Consider the following 16480-nt stretch of genomic DNA (forward strand, 5'->3'; position numbering starts at 1 on the left):
TTACCCCACATTTAAGGGACCTGACCCCTATGTGGGACTTAAACCTTGTTCTCCATGCTCTCATGGGGAAACCCTTTGAACCACTAGTGACCTGCTCGTTCCTACACTTATCCATGAAGGTTGCCTTTTTTAGTAGCTATCACATCAGCATGAAGGGTGGGAGAGTTGGGTGCCCTAATGGCACACCCAGCTTATACCAATTCCTCAAGGACAAAGTCATCCTACGCCCACACCCTAAATTCATACTCAAGGTCGCCTCCCTCTTCCATCTCAATGAACCCATTTATTTACCTGTATTCTTCCCCAAGCCGCACGCCAACAACAGGGAGGCGTCCCTTCACACACTAGATGTCCGCAGAGTGCTGGCGTTCTATATAGAGAGAACAAAAACATTCAGAAAATCATTCTGGCTATTCGTATCCACAACAGAACGATCTAAAGGCCAGACCATTTCTAAACAGAGACTCTCTAAATGGATCTCTTAATTGTATCAAACTGTTACCAAAATTACAATTTGCAAGCTCCTTCTGGACTTCGCACACACTCCACTAGAGAGATGTCCACATCCATAGCTTTTCTCAAACATGTACCCATCATGGATATTTGTAAAGAAGCTACCTGGGCATCGCCCCATACTTTCACCAAACATTATGCCCTGGAACAGCCGTCAGCTGCAGACACTCATTTTGGTCTATCAGTGCTCTCCATCACACATACATCAACTCTGAGGGGCACTGCTCTTCAGTCACCTAAAGTGGAGCACCCACAGGGGACACTCCTTGAAGAAGAAGAGAAGGTTACTCGACTTGTGCAGTAACTGAGGTTCTTTGAGATGGTTGTCCTTGCGGGTGCTCCACTACCCACCCTCTCTCCTGCCATCCATCTCCAGCCTCTGACAAACAGAGACTAGGGACGCCATTCTTTCCCATCCTGGCTAATAGCCATTAATGGACTTAACCACCATGAATTTATCCAGTTCTCTTTTAAACGCTGTTATAGTCCTAGCCTTCACAACCTCCTCAGGAAAGGAGTTCCACAAGTTGACTGTGGGCTGCGTGAAGAAGAACTTCCTTTTATTTGTTTTAAACCTGCTGCCTTTTAATTTCATTTGATGACCCCTAGTTCTTGTATTATGGGAATAAGTAAATAACTTTTCCTTATCCACTTTCTCCACATCACTCATGATTTTATATACCTCTATCATATCCCCCCTTAATCTCCTCTTTTCCAGGCTGAAGAGTCCTAGTCTCTTTAATCTCTCCTCATATGGGACCCATTCCAAACCCCTAATCATTTTAGTTGCCCTTTTCTGAACCTTTCCTAGTGCCAGTATGTCTTTTTTTAGATGAGGAGACCACATCTGTACGCAGTATTCGAGATGTGGGCGTACCATCGATTTATATAAGGGCAATAATATATTCTCAGTCTTATTCTCTATCCCCTTTTTAATGATCCCTAACATCCTGTTTGCTTTTTTGACCGCCTCTGCACACTGCGCGGACATCTTCAAAGAACTATCCACGATGACTCCAAGATCTTTTTCCTGACTTGTAGCTAAATTAGCCCCCATCATATTGTATGTATAGTTGGGGTTATTTTTTCTAATGTGCATTACTTTACATTTATCCACATTAAATTTCATTTGCCATTTTGTTGCCCAATCACTTAGTTTTGTGAGATCTTTTTGAAGTTCATCACAGTCTGCTTTGGTCTTAACTATCTTGAGCAGTTTAGTATCATCTGCAAACTTTGCCACCTCACTGTTTACCCCTTTCTCCAGATCATTTATAAATAAGTTGAATAGGATTGGTCCGAGCACTGACCCTTGGGGAACACCACTAGTTACCCCTCTCCTTTCTGAGAATTTACCATTAATTCCTACCCTTTGTTCCTGGTCTTTTAATCAGGTCTCAATCCATGAAAGGACCTTCCCTTTTATCCCATGACAACTTAATTTACGTAAGAGCCTTTGGTGAGGGTCCTTGGAAATCTAAGTACACTATGTCCACTGGATCCCCTTGTCCACATGTTTGTTGACCCCTTCAAAGAACTCTAATAGATTAGTAAGACCCGATTTCCCTTTACAGAAACCATGTTGACTATTGCTCAACAGTTTGTTTTTCTATGTGTTGGACAATTTTATTCTTAACTATTGTTTCGACTAATTTGCCCGGTACCAACGTTAGACTTACCGGTCTGTAATTGCCAGGATCACCTCTAGAGCCCTTTTTAAATATTGGCGTTACATTAGCTAACTTCCAGTCATTGGGTACAGAAGCCGATTTAAAGGACAGGTTACAAACCTTAGTTAATAGTTCCGCAACTTCACATTTGAGTTCTTTCAGAACTCTTGGGTGAATGCCATCTGGTCCTGGTGACTTGTTAATGTTAAGTTTATCAATTAATTCCAAAACCTCCTCTAGTGACACTTCAATCTGTTTCAGAGTAGCAGCCGTGTTAGTCTGTATCCGCAAAAAGAACAGGAGTACTTGTGGCACCTTAGAGACTAAGTCTCTAAGGTGCCACAAGTACTTCAATCTGTGACAGTTCCTCAGATTTGTCACGTACAAAAGCTGGCTCAGGTTTGGGAATCTGCCTAACATCCTCAGCCGTGAAGACTGAAGCAAAGACTCCATTTAGTTTCTCCGCAATGACTTTATCGTCTTTAAGCGCTCCTTTTGTATCTCGATCATCAAGGGGCCCCACTGGTTGTTTAGCAGGCTTCCTGCTTCTGATATATTTAAAAAACATTTTGTTATTACCTTTTGAGTTTTTGGCTAGCCGTTCTTCAAACTCCTCTTTGGCTTTTCTTATTACATTCTTGCACTTAATTTGGCAGTGTTTATGCTCCTTTCTATTTCCCTCACTAGGATTTGACTTCCACTTTTTAAAGGAAGTCTTTTTATCTCTCACTGCTTCTTTTACATGGTTGTTAAGCCACGGTGGCTCTCTTTTAGTTCTTTTACTGTTTCTTAATTTGGGGTATACATTGAAGTTGGGCCTCTATTATGGTGTCTTTAAAAAGTGCCCATGCAGTTTGCAGGGATTTCACTTTAGTCACTAAAAAGCAACAGAGGGTCCTGTGGCACCTTTGAGACTAACAGAAGTACTGGGAGCATAAGCTTTCGTGGGTCAGAACCTCACTTCTTCAGATGCAAGTGAGGTTCTGACCCACGAAAGCTTATGCTCCCAGTACTTCTGTTAGTCTCAAAGGTGCCACAGGACCCTCTGTTGCTTTTTACAGATTCAGACTAACACGGCTACCCCTCTGATACTTTAGTCACTGTACTTTTTAACTTCTGTTTAACTAACCCCCTCATTTTTGCATAGTTCCCCCTTTTGAAATTAAATGCTACAGTGTTGGGCTGTTGAGATGTTCTTCCCACCACAGGGGTGTTGAATGCTATTGTATTATGGTCACTATTTCCAAGCGGTCCTGTTATAGTTACCTCTTGGACCAGCTCCTGCGCTCCACTCAGGACTAAATCTAGAGTTGCCTGTCCCCTTGTGGGTTCCCGTACCAGCTGCTCCATGAAGCAGTCACTTAAAGTATTGAGAAATTTTATCTCTGCATTTCGTCCTGAAATGAAATTTAAAGAATCTCAGTTACTGCACAAGGTAGGTAACCTTCTCTTCCCCAGCCAAGCAAATTTTATTATTAGCTAATTGACCCACTACACCCTGGCCCATTATCCACCACTACATTTACTAATGACAAATAAGTACATTTAGTCTAGAATTTCTGCTGAAATGATCAGTAGTGAAATAGTACTGATACACTACAAGACTTCATTGTTACAGCTCTGTGTATGTATATTGTGTATGTGTATTGTTACATACACTAAGGTGTATGGGGTAATTTACGTCTTTCTGAGTTATTGTTTCAGGCTGCAGGCAGACTCAGGCAGATAGCAGTTGCTGCATTAGTTTAAGTTCAGTTCACAATCTGAAGGTTTTATTCACAACCATAATAGCTAGAGATTTAGGGCCTTGTAAATTATTATACCTGGAACCCTGGTCTTTAATAATGAAAAAGGGGGTAATAGCTAGAAAAAATACATATATGTACATGCGATATATATATATATATATATATATAAAAGCAAAATTATTCTTATGTAGAATGTTTTCCATATGGTGTTTAAAGGTCTCAACCTGATATTTTACTGGGTGTCAAAGCAGTAGAAAGAGGGCAGATGTATATGTTTTGAAAAAAACTAACCATTTCTGCCTTAGCTCCTTAAACTTATATTATTTAACGTCCATTCTCTCCTTTCTTTTTCCTGATAGTGATAACCTGCTAAGGAGAGCTGCATGCCAGGAAGCCCAGGTAATACCATTTAATATGATACAATTAGATTAAAATCCCCATCTTATCTCAGTTGTGCAGGACTCCTGAGATTCTCTCAGCAGGTCTCATCTACGTGACAAACCTGACAGGGATGCTGGCTGTGTTGTTTGTTTTGAATGGTGGTGGGTTTTTTTGCCATAATAAACAATGCAGTTGTAGGTAGTTCTTGATACTATTCAGTTTGCATAGTCCTTCAGTTATGGAGATTTAATTATTCCATCTGTCTGCAAAGTGATAGTGAAGAGGAAATGGATCGACAGGAGTGGAGACTGAAATTTTATATATACCATAAAATAGGTACAGCAGAAACCATGCAAGCTGCTTTATGCTAATTTTAACCTAGAGATATTATCTCTGTTGGGTTAATGGGATAGTCCAGTATCCTTGCCCAGGTTTCAATCCTGTGTGTGTCTATCAAGATTTTTAATGAGGGTATCAGTTGTGGTGGCTGATTTTGTAATAATCCTACTTGTCCACAAAGAAGTGGACGGAGACCATCAACTTATTTCACTTAGGTCACCGAGGAGAATATTAGCTTCTAGTGAAAGTCTGCATAGTTGTCCTTTGGGAGCATTGGTCTCACTACTTTCTCTTTACACATCTACTTCTGCTATCTGGGGTCTGTAAGGCCAGTTAACTAGGGCAGACTTCTTACTGTAGTGTTCCTGCAAGGGAAGCCTGCTCTTACCAAGTATTCTTTCATTGGCGTGGGTGCTGTTTCCCAGGGACAGCACCACTGCACACACCATTCTCATTCCACTGTTGACACAGTAGATATTTCAACAGTCTTACTGCCTCCTTGCCTGTGCCAACCAAAGCTTGTTCTGATCATGCTCCCCGTGCCAGAACCTTGACAAGGGCCCTCATAGGGCTCTGAACCATCGCCCATCACTGTAGTATTGGCCCGCCGAGAGGTGTGGGTGTAAATTATTTTTCTCCTCAGACACCTTCACCCAAGGTAACTGCTCAATAGTGAGGCCCACGGAGAAACCCCAATTTAGACTAAGTGCTGTGAGGAAGAGTGTTCTCAGCAGCGTGATCCAGGCTGCGCAGCTTCTCGCCAGAAGAAAGTCTATGGATCCCGAGCCTGATCAAAGTATAAGAGAACCTTTTAAATATCCAACCTTTCCCCATGAACTCTGCTCACAATAAATCAATGTATTTCCCCACATTTATACATTCAAATTCTCCACTAATTCTGATAGAAAATATCAGTTGCTCTAGACCAGGGATAGGCAACCTATGGCACACGTGCCAAAGGCGGCACGCGAACCGATTTTCAATGCCAGTCACACTGCCCGGGTCCTGGCCACCGGTCCGGGGGGCTCTGCATTTTAATTTCATTTTAAATGAAGCTTCTTAAATATTTTAAAAACCTTATTTACTTTACATACAATAATAGTTTAGTTATATATTATAGACTTATAGAAAGAGACCTTCTAAAAACGTTACAATGTATTACTGGCACGTGAAACCTTAAATTAGAGTGAATATATGAAAACTTGGCACACCACTTCTGAAAGGTTGAAGACCCCTGCTCTAGACTCTTATGCTTTCTCTGGTCTTGTTCAGTGCTTAGATAACAAAGTGATTAGTGCCTTATATGTAACCTCCAATAAATAGCTGTTAATACCTCACTACCTGAAAGATGCTGCCAGATTGGAGGGAGTTCACGGAAGAGTAAAGACGAATAAGGGGTTTGAGGTATTGATTTGATTTATAAGGAAGTGTCTAATAAATATGAAGTCGAAGAATTAGAGTTAACTTAAGCTTGATTAAGGAAGTGTACGGGTGTTGTAAAGAAAGGCCCTGACTATTAAGTGGAAGGAATGCCTTGAAAACAGTGAGTTATAAGGCCAGAAGGAATAAAGTAGGGAGGATGTCTGGTTCAAAGAATAACTAATGAGACAAGGGGAAGTGCCTAAAAAGAAGGCCTCTGACCAGTCGGAGTGACTGCAGATGGTTTTAAATAAAAGATAATCTGTCTTAAAATGAGTCAACATGGCTGTTCCCACCTCACACACCAGGGTTAAAGCCTATCTGAATCCAGGTGCAATGGGAAAACTGTTGGGCAGCAAGAAGGAGGAGAGGAAAGGAGGTTGTAAATCTTATCTGGATTAAGACTGGAAAGAAGGGTGAAACTGTTTGTTTGGTTTTTCGCTAAAGTCGGTACTTGGCAATTACATCACTTGTTTGTTAAAGGATATAAAAAGTAAACTCTTAAAGGGTTCATTGCTAATGCCTGCCTGACCACATCGGAGCTGACCACTATGAATCTAAGCACCCCTAGGTTTAGCCTATTTGTAAGTGTCTTGATCAAATACTTATAAATGTTTTGCTACTGTTTGGATGTAGTAAATTGCCTATTATTTAGGTATGTTTAGAGCAATTATATAAGATTTGGCCTTTGGATTTAATAAAATAATTTATGGTTAAATTAGTGTTTGGTGGTTTCCCATATTAATATTTATCATTTCAAATATTATTGATAATTTCAACAGAAAGCATAAAAGAACTAAATGTGCATAGTGTCAGAAGGATGTCATTGCAAAAAGGGAGAGTTGCTTAGGGTGGAACAAGGAGATAGAACTACCTTAGAAGTAATGGATTTGAAATTAAGGAAAGGTAAATTTTGCCTGTGTATTGGGAAAGTCATAAAGATAGGATATGTTAGATTATGGATTAGTCTCATAAATGAAAGGGTGGAAACACCATCTTTTGAGATACTTTAAACTGCAGTGGATAAAGCGCAGGAGACTATCCTCCAGGGAACTGTCCTGCATTGGAAAGGTGATAGACTAGGTGGATGAGTAGTTCTTTTCAATCTCTAATTTCCATAAGTGCATTTATCATCAAAATGGTGGTGCTGAGTGTGACATAAAAACCTATATTGAAGCAGCAGCAAGAGCTGATAGGATCAGACCTCTAGACTGTAAGATCCTCAGGAAAAGAGTAATGTTTAATTGTTTGCAAAATGCCATGCATACTTCTGGTGCCATTTAAATAATAAAAATCCAAGGAAGATAGACTAAAAGACCCAGTCCAGTGAAAGAATAATACAAGAGATACAAGAGATGCTAATTTTTAAAATATCAATTCTTCATTGAATTCTTAAGCATATTGCAAGTCCTGTGCATACAGACTTCAGGAAGGAGCAAGCTGTGTGCTAAAGTGACCAGTACATCTACATTTCAAGCAAAGACTCTATCAGGGTATGGTGATTTGAACATTCATCACCTTGTGATGTTACATGACCATCTAAAATTGTACTTTACGGGACCCACCACACCATTTAAAACTTTTTACAACTCCTTCTTGTGAATAAGTTAGCTGTCATTGACCTACATATATATATATGCTCGTTTGCAAATGTGATCTGATTGGCTGACGTTGTTCTGAATCTTACTCTTTTTGGACCTCTGAGGACGTTAAGGAACTTTCTGTTTTGTCACATTGCTCTTCAGCTGCTCCCTCTGTAAAATAGGGATTATAATACACCTTAAAGTGGTGTAGTAATATTTGTGAAGCGTATTTGTATGAAAGGTGCTATATAAGTGAAGAGTAAAAGAGTTCGGCTATTGGTAGGTAACATGAAAGAGAAACTGACCTTCTCAAATGTTATCTTAAAATGTATTATTACCTCATTTTAAAATATGCTCCTGTGTTGTTTTCATGATGGAGGACTCTTAAACAGTTTTTAAAAACTGTTCTGTTTATTATTTTTAATTTCTCCTCTTTAAAACAGGAATTTTCTACAGAAATACCCTCAAGTATATCACATAAAGAAATGATTGTCATTAGTCATAAATCATAAGAGTGACAGGTTGTTTGTTTAGAACAAATAAATATATCACATTTCCCCCAGAGTGAATAATTAATTGTTTTCAACAGCTGTAACATACCAGGGGACTATTGATGAGGGCCCTCATTTTCGCTGATTTCCCTTAAACAATTGTAATAAAATTTAATCAGTGGCTTTTCCCAGATGTTTTTCAAATAAAACTTAAAAGCTGATGGTTTGATTTCCCCCCCCCTTTTTTTTTCTCCCCCAACAACCACTTTCATACACCTTTTTCCTTTCCCTGCTTTTCCAATTACTTTAAAAGGATAATTGAATTTTATTTTTTAATTGTATAATTTTTTTCTTAGTTCGGGTTCCCATAATAAAGGTGATGATTGGAGTTAATTACTATTTTGAACAGCTAATCACTGAAATATGAGATTTTTTTGTATATAGTGGCTGCCTTGTTCAGCATCACAAAATGCTTTGAAGAGGTTCCCGTGTAAAAGGAATCAAGGACTATCATCTTGTTCTTTGTACAGTACCTAGCACAATGGGGCCCTGGTCCATGACTGGGGCTTCTACGTGCTACTTCAATACAAATAACAAAAAGTAGTAATAATAAAGGCTGTAAGGGTTTGGTATGGGAGTGATGATGCCTTCCAGTGAGCTAGGAGAGAGTTTTACAGAGGTGCAGCAGCACAAGTGAAAGCACAATCTTCCCTTGCCCATCCCCACAATGAAGAATTGTGGGAAGAGAACAGAAAGATGGCCAGGAATGGAGTGAGCAGATGGTATGAGAGGCTGAGTGAAGTAAGTCCATGAAGAGCTCTGAGAACCATGGGCGCTATTTAGAACTGGGGACAGAGGTGGGATAGGAATCCACTGATGGAGTCTGAAAACACAGGCGTGGGAAGGTGCTGCTCTCTGTGAGAGCAAGTAGTCTGGTTGCAGCGTTCCCTCCCCCTTTAGATGAAAGCTTAGAAAATATGAATTTAAGGAGAATGTACATGACGGAATACCAATAGCCTAGTAAGTGATTACAGTCTTAGTAAGGATTTCAGCAGAAATGGGGTCAAAACAAGGACCAATTCTGGCCATGCTGTGGAGGTGGTGGTAGGTAGACGTTCAAGGAATATGTAGGAGGGAAAAGAAGTTTAGGATCAAGAATAACTCCCAAGATTTCTATCTGTGGCAGGAAAATTTAGGTCTGAAATAAAGAGGAATGGTAGTGGGAGTCAGAGACTTGAGAGATTTGCTCAGGAGGACTTCAGCCTTTGAAATTCCCTGTGTCACTGGAACAAGGAATCACTAATAATAATAATAATAATAGTAGGCTCTGCTAATATGAGAACCTATGTGATAGGCCTGACAGGGAAGGCATTTGTATGTAGTGTGGGGTGAGGGTATGATGATGATGTTTGTTGTACATTATTTAAAACTGTAGTGACCGGTGACTTAGAAGAGAAACTCCCTGTTTCCTCCTTTTTTTCTTCTTATTTAGGTGTTTGGCAACCAGTTGATTCCTTCCAACATGCAGGTGAAGAAAGCAACAGTTTTTCTCAATCCAGCAGCTTGCAAAGGGTAAAATTCCCCTTACACTTCATTCCCCAAATCCCACGCACCCCTTCTTTATACTTCTAAACTGTCCTTCATTGTGAAGGCCAGCCATCCTGTCAGGCTCAAGTTTGTCTCCACTCCGCTCAAACCTGGTGTTATCTAATTCTTCCTTACGTTACTTGCACCAGAAATGTTGGATCAAGATACAGAAGTTAAATAAAATGTTGTTTATGTTAAAAGAATGAATCCCAAATCATTTTAAGCTTCCTCCATTGCTGGTTTTCTTGTTTCCTGCTTTGGGGCCATCAGTATTCCCTTCCTGCAAGTGACCTTGATTTCCTCCCCAGCAACAATAATAACCAATAATAGTGTCTTCCACATTTGTGACGGTCAGAGGTAACCAATGATCCTGTTGCGTGGAAGCCAGCCATTGGGCAAGGGGTCCTGCCCCATACCATGCCACTGAGCATGGTATACATGCTTAAATAAGACACCAGGCTGGGTTTCTAAAGGATGCCAACAGTTGTCTTGAAAATTGTGTTGGTAAAAATGGTCTGCTTGCTGGCGATGCAGGTGTATATCCCTGCCATTTGGCTATACTCCCTGTCACATCTGGGGAGGGGTTCAGTGAATAATATTAAAGGACAAGTGAGTTACCTGTCCTGGAAGTACTTTGTCATGCATGTTTTGTCCTATGGCGCTGGGGTGGAATTGTGACAAACCACTCATCTTTGAAAAATGTACAGTGTCCATAATTTAAAGTCTCCGTTTTCTATTCCCGGGCTCTGCTCCTTGCAAGTAATGTATAATTAATGGCATAGTTATTTTATTATGCAGTTCCAGGCATAAAATGCATGCAAGCTTTACCAAAACAAGGTCAGATAAAGTTTTTGTTTTTAAACTTACTAAATAATATATAGAACAAGTAACTTTAAAAATATTTCCCCTTTAAAACTAGAATTTGCTTCCTTCATGACTTTAAGGCATAGTGCTCCATAACACATTAATTGTGTATTAAATAATAAATTACTCTTTCAAGCTCTTGTTTTGATTATTACTAATTATTTTTGGAACATGTTTAAAAAAACTCCTTTGCATTTATAAAGACTGCATAAAAAAGTTGACATACTTAAGAATCAGTCTAGAAAATTCATACATTTGGACCAAAACAAAACCCACCTCTTGCAACTGACTTTTGATAGACAGGCTGAAAGACTTGTTCCACAGAACATGTACTCTTTTTTTTTATTGATTTTCTTTGCTTTGAATTTTCACCACCTCCCTCCCCCTCTCCTCAGTGATTAAATAATTTCCCCCTTATTTTCTCCAGAAAAGCAAGAAACCTTTTTGAAAAGAATGCCGCCCCAATTTTACATTTATCTGGCTTGGATATAACCATAGTTAAGGTAAGACCTGATCTGTTACATTAACCTGTGTGTTATGCTGAGAACTTGGACTGATGCTGAGTTTTTAAAATTCCCAGTTAATTTAAAGACCGTTTGAATTCTTTTTAATTTTCAATAGGGTTGACTGAGGATATGTGTATGTCTGTGGGGGTGAGAGGCAACCCTTCTATAACGGATATTTGAGAGGAGACTCTCCCAAATATTTGAGTGTCAGATGGTAATACAGACACACAGTCTAGACTGTCCTTGGAGTTACCAGTTCTGCCTCAACATGTAAAATTGATGTGAGAAAGTTTTGCGATCCGGTTGAGAGCTGCAGATTAATTAAAAATAATCTTGCATACCTTAATGGCTCTCCCAAAATGAAATGTTCTGCTATCCTGAGGGGGATGCTAAACTACAAAGGGGCATGAATTTGCAAAGAGCATTCACTGGAAAGAAAAAGAAAAGCAAATGTGAAGGGTTCCTGCTGTTTCTGAAGAATCCTTGAGACTGATATGTTGGCTGTTTAGTATTCATTACACACTGGCAATAAAAACTGCTCTTTGGAAGATATGTGTACTCTTATATATGCATCTTTCTGTCTTGTACCCGTATTGATGAGGTTGTGTTGTTATTTCCATGATAAGCCCCCTATTTTTATTGACGTTTATTCTACTAAAAAAATATAGTGTCAGCCCAAGAAGAAATTCTATTTATTGTATTTATTTTACAAGTCTCTTATCAAACTGCAGCTGTGCTGCTTTAGATTTCACAAGTTTAGCAGAATGTGACTGGGCCAGTACTTGGATAAGAGACCACTACAAAAACCGAGGTGTTGCAGGAAGTAGAGTTTGTGGTTCAGTAGGTGGCATTGTACCCTCTTGGTCAACACTGAACCACTTCCCCAGCATTATTCTTCTGGATGTGCTGCCTTTTTTGGAGGAGTCAAAACTACAGTTCTTACCACTGATGACCATTAAAAGATCCTGTGATATTTTCTTTTGCAAGAACAAGAGTGGAAATCCAGGTGTTTGTGTTAAGTTCTTTTTAGACTACATGCAATCAATCTTAATTCTCCATGCAGTTTCAGCCGAATACAACTGTATTCCAAATACATCTGTCTAGGGTTCACTGTGGCATGTGAGCTGCTTCAACAAGAAGTGCTGTTAAATGGGACTTGTTTCACTCATCAGTGAAGTGATTTCTGTGCATGTTATGTAATAAGTGCATGGTGTTTTGACGAGACCAATAGTAGAGCAAATCGTATGCATCATAGACTTATCTGTGGCCATGTGGCCATAGACATGGTAAGCTGAGTTTCTGACCCTTGATCTCTGTTGGTATCTCAGACAGATTACGAAGGACAAGCAAAAAAGCTGCTGGAATTGATGGAAAATACGGACCTGATCATTATTGCAGGAGGGGATGGAACTGTACAGGAGGTACTGTAGGAGCTTTCTCCTGGCTCGTATATGAAAAAATCACAGTACCATATTGGGGATAGAAAGATGGAGGATTGTCTTACATAGTTGCAGAATGCTATAGTTCTGATCTGAGACATGTTCATTCCAAAACATGCCATGGATTAGTTTTGACAGTGAAACCACTTGAGAGTTACTGGGCAATAAAGAAATCAGAAAATGCTTTCCCAAGCAACTGATATTCATAGTAGCATAACTCAAACTCTGTGAAAGGACAGACTCTCCTATGCACACCCATCCCATCACTTTTGGGTTAAAACTAGTCTGCAGATATTCCACACACAACCCAGAAAGTTATAATGACTGAAAACTGGGGTTAATAGTCCTGAGCAAGGGATGCAGACAAAGAATGTTTAAACGGTTACAAAGGATTCAAAATAGAGTGCTCTTTGTGTGGAGTAATTTCATATTATGAGCGTGATTAGCCATTGGAACAAATTACCAAGGGAAGTAGCGGATTCTCCATGCCTTTCTGGAATAGGGTGAGCAGATGTCCTGATTTTATAGGGACAGTCCCGATTTTTGGGTCTTTTTCTTATATAGGCTCCTATTACCCCCCCCCACCCCGTCCCGATTTTTCACATTTGCTATCTGATCACCCTATTCTGGAAGATATGTTTTAGATTATGGTCCCTTCTGGCCTTAAAATTGATTAATTTTTTTAATATTTCCTCATGTGTTAAGAGCACACTGAGTGCCATCATAACACGTGCACAAGCATCTGGTTCTTTTACATCCTTAAATGCATATGCTGACTTCAATCAGTGATTGTACATTCAAACCCCTGCCATTCTCTATGGTGGGTACAGAAAATGTACCCCTTTCTGTGTAAGAAACTACAGCTCCTTCCATAAAACACTGGAGGCCTCTTAAAAGTGCATCTATTCTGAACAGCAAATGTCTGCATTTCATAGGTTTCTACTGTAATTGCACAAAAGAATCCAAAAGCCAAATATTTCCACTATCTTTCAGGTCATAACCGGACTCCTCCGCAGAGCAGATGAGGTGAGGGTGTTTGTTTTTTATTTATTTATTTTAATTTATATCTGAGGGGGACATCCCAGGCGTTCAACTGAACCTCTTGGTCCAAGCGAACTCCTGCAGATAATCCAAGGCTAGCTTGCTGTTTAATGAGTCAGCCATGCTAGTATCCTGCAGTTTTGCCCACTTCCTTTCTCTTTCTCCCGTTTTCAATGAGTGGAATGGCTCTCAGCCCAAACTGTTGGGGGGCTTCCAGTTACAGAGCAAGGAATGTGGAGAAGCCAGACACACAACTTTCAAAGGCCTATGGCCTAATTGTGACTAGTTTTTTGTTTGGCAATAGAGCTGTAGAAAAAACTACAAGTGATTTTCTGTATTTGCGACCTAAAACTGAATTCAGTGTGGCTGTGCTCCTACTCCTTTTATGCTCACTTAACGTCAGTATTCAAGCAGTGAATTTCTACTGACATAAATGGTTGCAGAAAGCAAATTTTAAGGGCTCATGTTAGAATAAACTTGCACTGGAAGCGATGATATGTTTTACCAGGGATGGGACACTGCTAATTAACAAAGCAGGGGAGCAGTGCTCCCAAAACCTCTTGGCAGAACCCTGGCAAAAGGCAATGAAATGATCCAGACCAGGATCTGATGATCCTCTTGGCAATTGGAATTATGCCTGCTTAAACAATGATTTCGTCTGAATGTGACAAGACAACCATTTTATATTTAAACTTTGCAAATAAGCTGGTAATTTTTAAAAGGGACTCGATGAATTTAAAAAATGAGTGACGACAACAAAACATTTTTCTCTGCAGTTTTTTGTACTACTTAATGTTGCAGTTGACCCATAAGTTCCCTATCATTGAAAGAGAGTGGAGAAAAAAAATGAATGTTCTGTTTTCTCCATTTGTTTACTGTGAGCGTTTGATAGCGTTTTGAAAGATAGTGCATTGCAATGCAGTTTATGCTAATTTACAGTAGCCCAAAATATTTTGCATGCTGCATTATTCTGCAGGGTGAGGGAGTTCATTGTAGCATAGTCAGAGCTTCTGATTCTGCATTTCTTGGGCCACAGAATTCTCCTACCCCACAGAATTTTGTCCCTACTGTCGGTCCACATGCTAGAGGACCGACAGATCTGCAGATCTGCCCACCTGCTTGTGCTCTGCCTTCCCTTTACAGATTGTGTCTTAACAACACTCCTGATTATAGGAAGAGCCCATTAAAGGCGCTAAAGAGATGCCCTTTTGGTAAAGTGGGAAGGCAAAGTAGGAGCAAGTAGGCCTGCAAAGAGCCAATCTCTTGCAAGCTATAAAATGACACTGTGTAGAGTGAGAAGAGGGTGCTAGGAGGTGTAAGGGCTTACAAGTGAGGGGATAACAGGTACAAGTGATGGCAAAGGGATACAGTTTAGCTGATGTGGATTTGCAGTGTCACAGTGCTACGAGCTGCAGTACCCAGCAGAGAGAGAACATTGTGATATACAGTAGTTTACATTGTTTTGCTTACACACTTCAGGAAACACGGTTTATTGTGATGTGGTGCTGCACTAGCTTGCTCCAGCAACAAAGCCTTTACTGCACCAGGGGCCAGAAAACAACGCAGGCAATGACTTCCACAATCAAAGCCTCTGCTGTATCAATTCATTCTTTTTTCTTTTGAGGAAATCTCTTTGTCATGCAAGGTTTCTCTATCAAGAGGGCTTCTGCAAAGATAAATGAGATTCAGTGCAGCAGGGCTTCAGATGCCACCTTGAGTTGCAGAGAGATGGCAGATTGCTGACAAAATCCATACATTAGGTAGTATATATCTGCCAACCTGTGTGTAATGATGCTCCTAATGATTACAGAAAGCTCCTTTGTAGCCAGTTGGCACTGGTGGGTTCAGAGATTCCAATGCCATGTTCTGAGTCATTATGTGTTTACTGCCTCGTTTCGGGAAGTGCCTGACTGCTTAATGCCAAGAGGGCAATAGTCTACACAGGAAGCTTAATTCAGCTGATGCAAATGTAAATTTACTTCCCTCATGTTTCCAGGCCACCTTCAGTAAGATTCCTATTGGATTCATTCCCCTTGGAAAGTCCAGTACCCTGAGCCAAACTCTCTACCCTGGAAGCTTAAACCAAGTCCAGTAAGTTTTGCATGTGAGAGGAGAGATGTGGTGTTATTTTTGAGGGGGAAATGCTGCTTGGTAGTTTGGGTTTTTCAGATCTTTCTTCTATTATCTCTCCTCCCTTCCTCTCTGGGTTACACAGTAATTGGTAGTCTTAAGGGCCTGACAGTCAATGAAATTTAAAGGCAAATTTAAAACTCGTGGAAGGAAATATTTTTTCTTAGGATTAACAGTTTATCCTGTGGAACTCCCAACCCCAAGATACCCTTGAAGCCAAGATCCTGGCAGGATTCAAACAAGGATTGGGAATTCATATGGATAATGAGACTAGCCAGAGATATAATAGACAAAACAACTCAACGGTTTTGGAAAGGATACAAGTTCTCCCGCTTCAGTGTATAAGCCAATATTTACCTATTAAGGTGCTAGGAAGAAACTTCCCCAGTATATAGGACAATATATCCCATATATGTCCACTGCAGGGCTTCTTGTGCTTTCCTCTGAAGCATCTGTTTAAGATTCTCCTGGTCACCAGGAGACAGGATAGTGGACAAAACAGACCATGGGTCTGATCCAGTCAGGCAGTGATCATATTTCTGCATTTCGTTATGTTAAATATAAGCTTATTTTTCTGTTTGTTTTAAAAAAAAAATAATGAACCAACTTTTCTTCCTCTCTCCATGTTTTTCTACCTTTCAATTTCTCCCATACTAATGGATTTATTCCCTTCACTGTGAGCTCTGTTCACTCTTGTCACAGTAACTCATTAGCATTCTGCTCTGTGGAAGCATTGCTGGTATACACAGTGCCTGCAAGCCAAACTGAC

The 16480-nt window shown here is 40.0% G+C and overlaps 1 protein-coding gene across 3 annotated transcripts in view; it reads left to right on the top strand.

Annotated features, from left to right (window-relative positions):
- Nucleotides 1-16480, top strand: part of AGK (acylglycerol kinase) — a 56934-nt gene that overhangs the window by 21902 nt on the left and 18552 nt on the right. For all 3 annotated transcript variants that reach the window (XR_010592244.1, XM_065565813.1, XM_065565805.1), the window contains exons 3-8: nucleotides 4291-4330; nucleotides 9637-9716; nucleotides 11023-11098; nucleotides 12430-12522; nucleotides 13534-13566; nucleotides 15578-15672. Coding sequence is in view for 2 of the 3 variants with exons in the window: in XM_065565813.1 (XP_065421885.1) it covers nucleotides 4291-4330; nucleotides 9637-9716; nucleotides 11023-11098; nucleotides 12430-12522; nucleotides 13534-13566; nucleotides 15578-15672 (417 nt within the window). In the remaining variant the exon portion in view is untranslated. The remainder of the gene's footprint in view (nucleotides 1-4290; nucleotides 4331-9636; nucleotides 9717-11022; nucleotides 11099-12429; nucleotides 12523-13533; nucleotides 13567-15577; nucleotides 15673-16480) is intronic.

The sequence above is a fragment of the Chrysemys picta genome, chromosome 1 (genome assembly GCF_011386835.1).
Source record: "Chrysemys picta bellii isolate R12L10 chromosome 1, ASM1138683v2, whole genome shotgun sequence".
NCBI classification, from domain to species: domain Eukaryota; kingdom Metazoa; phylum Chordata; order Testudines; family Emydidae; genus Chrysemys; species Chrysemys picta.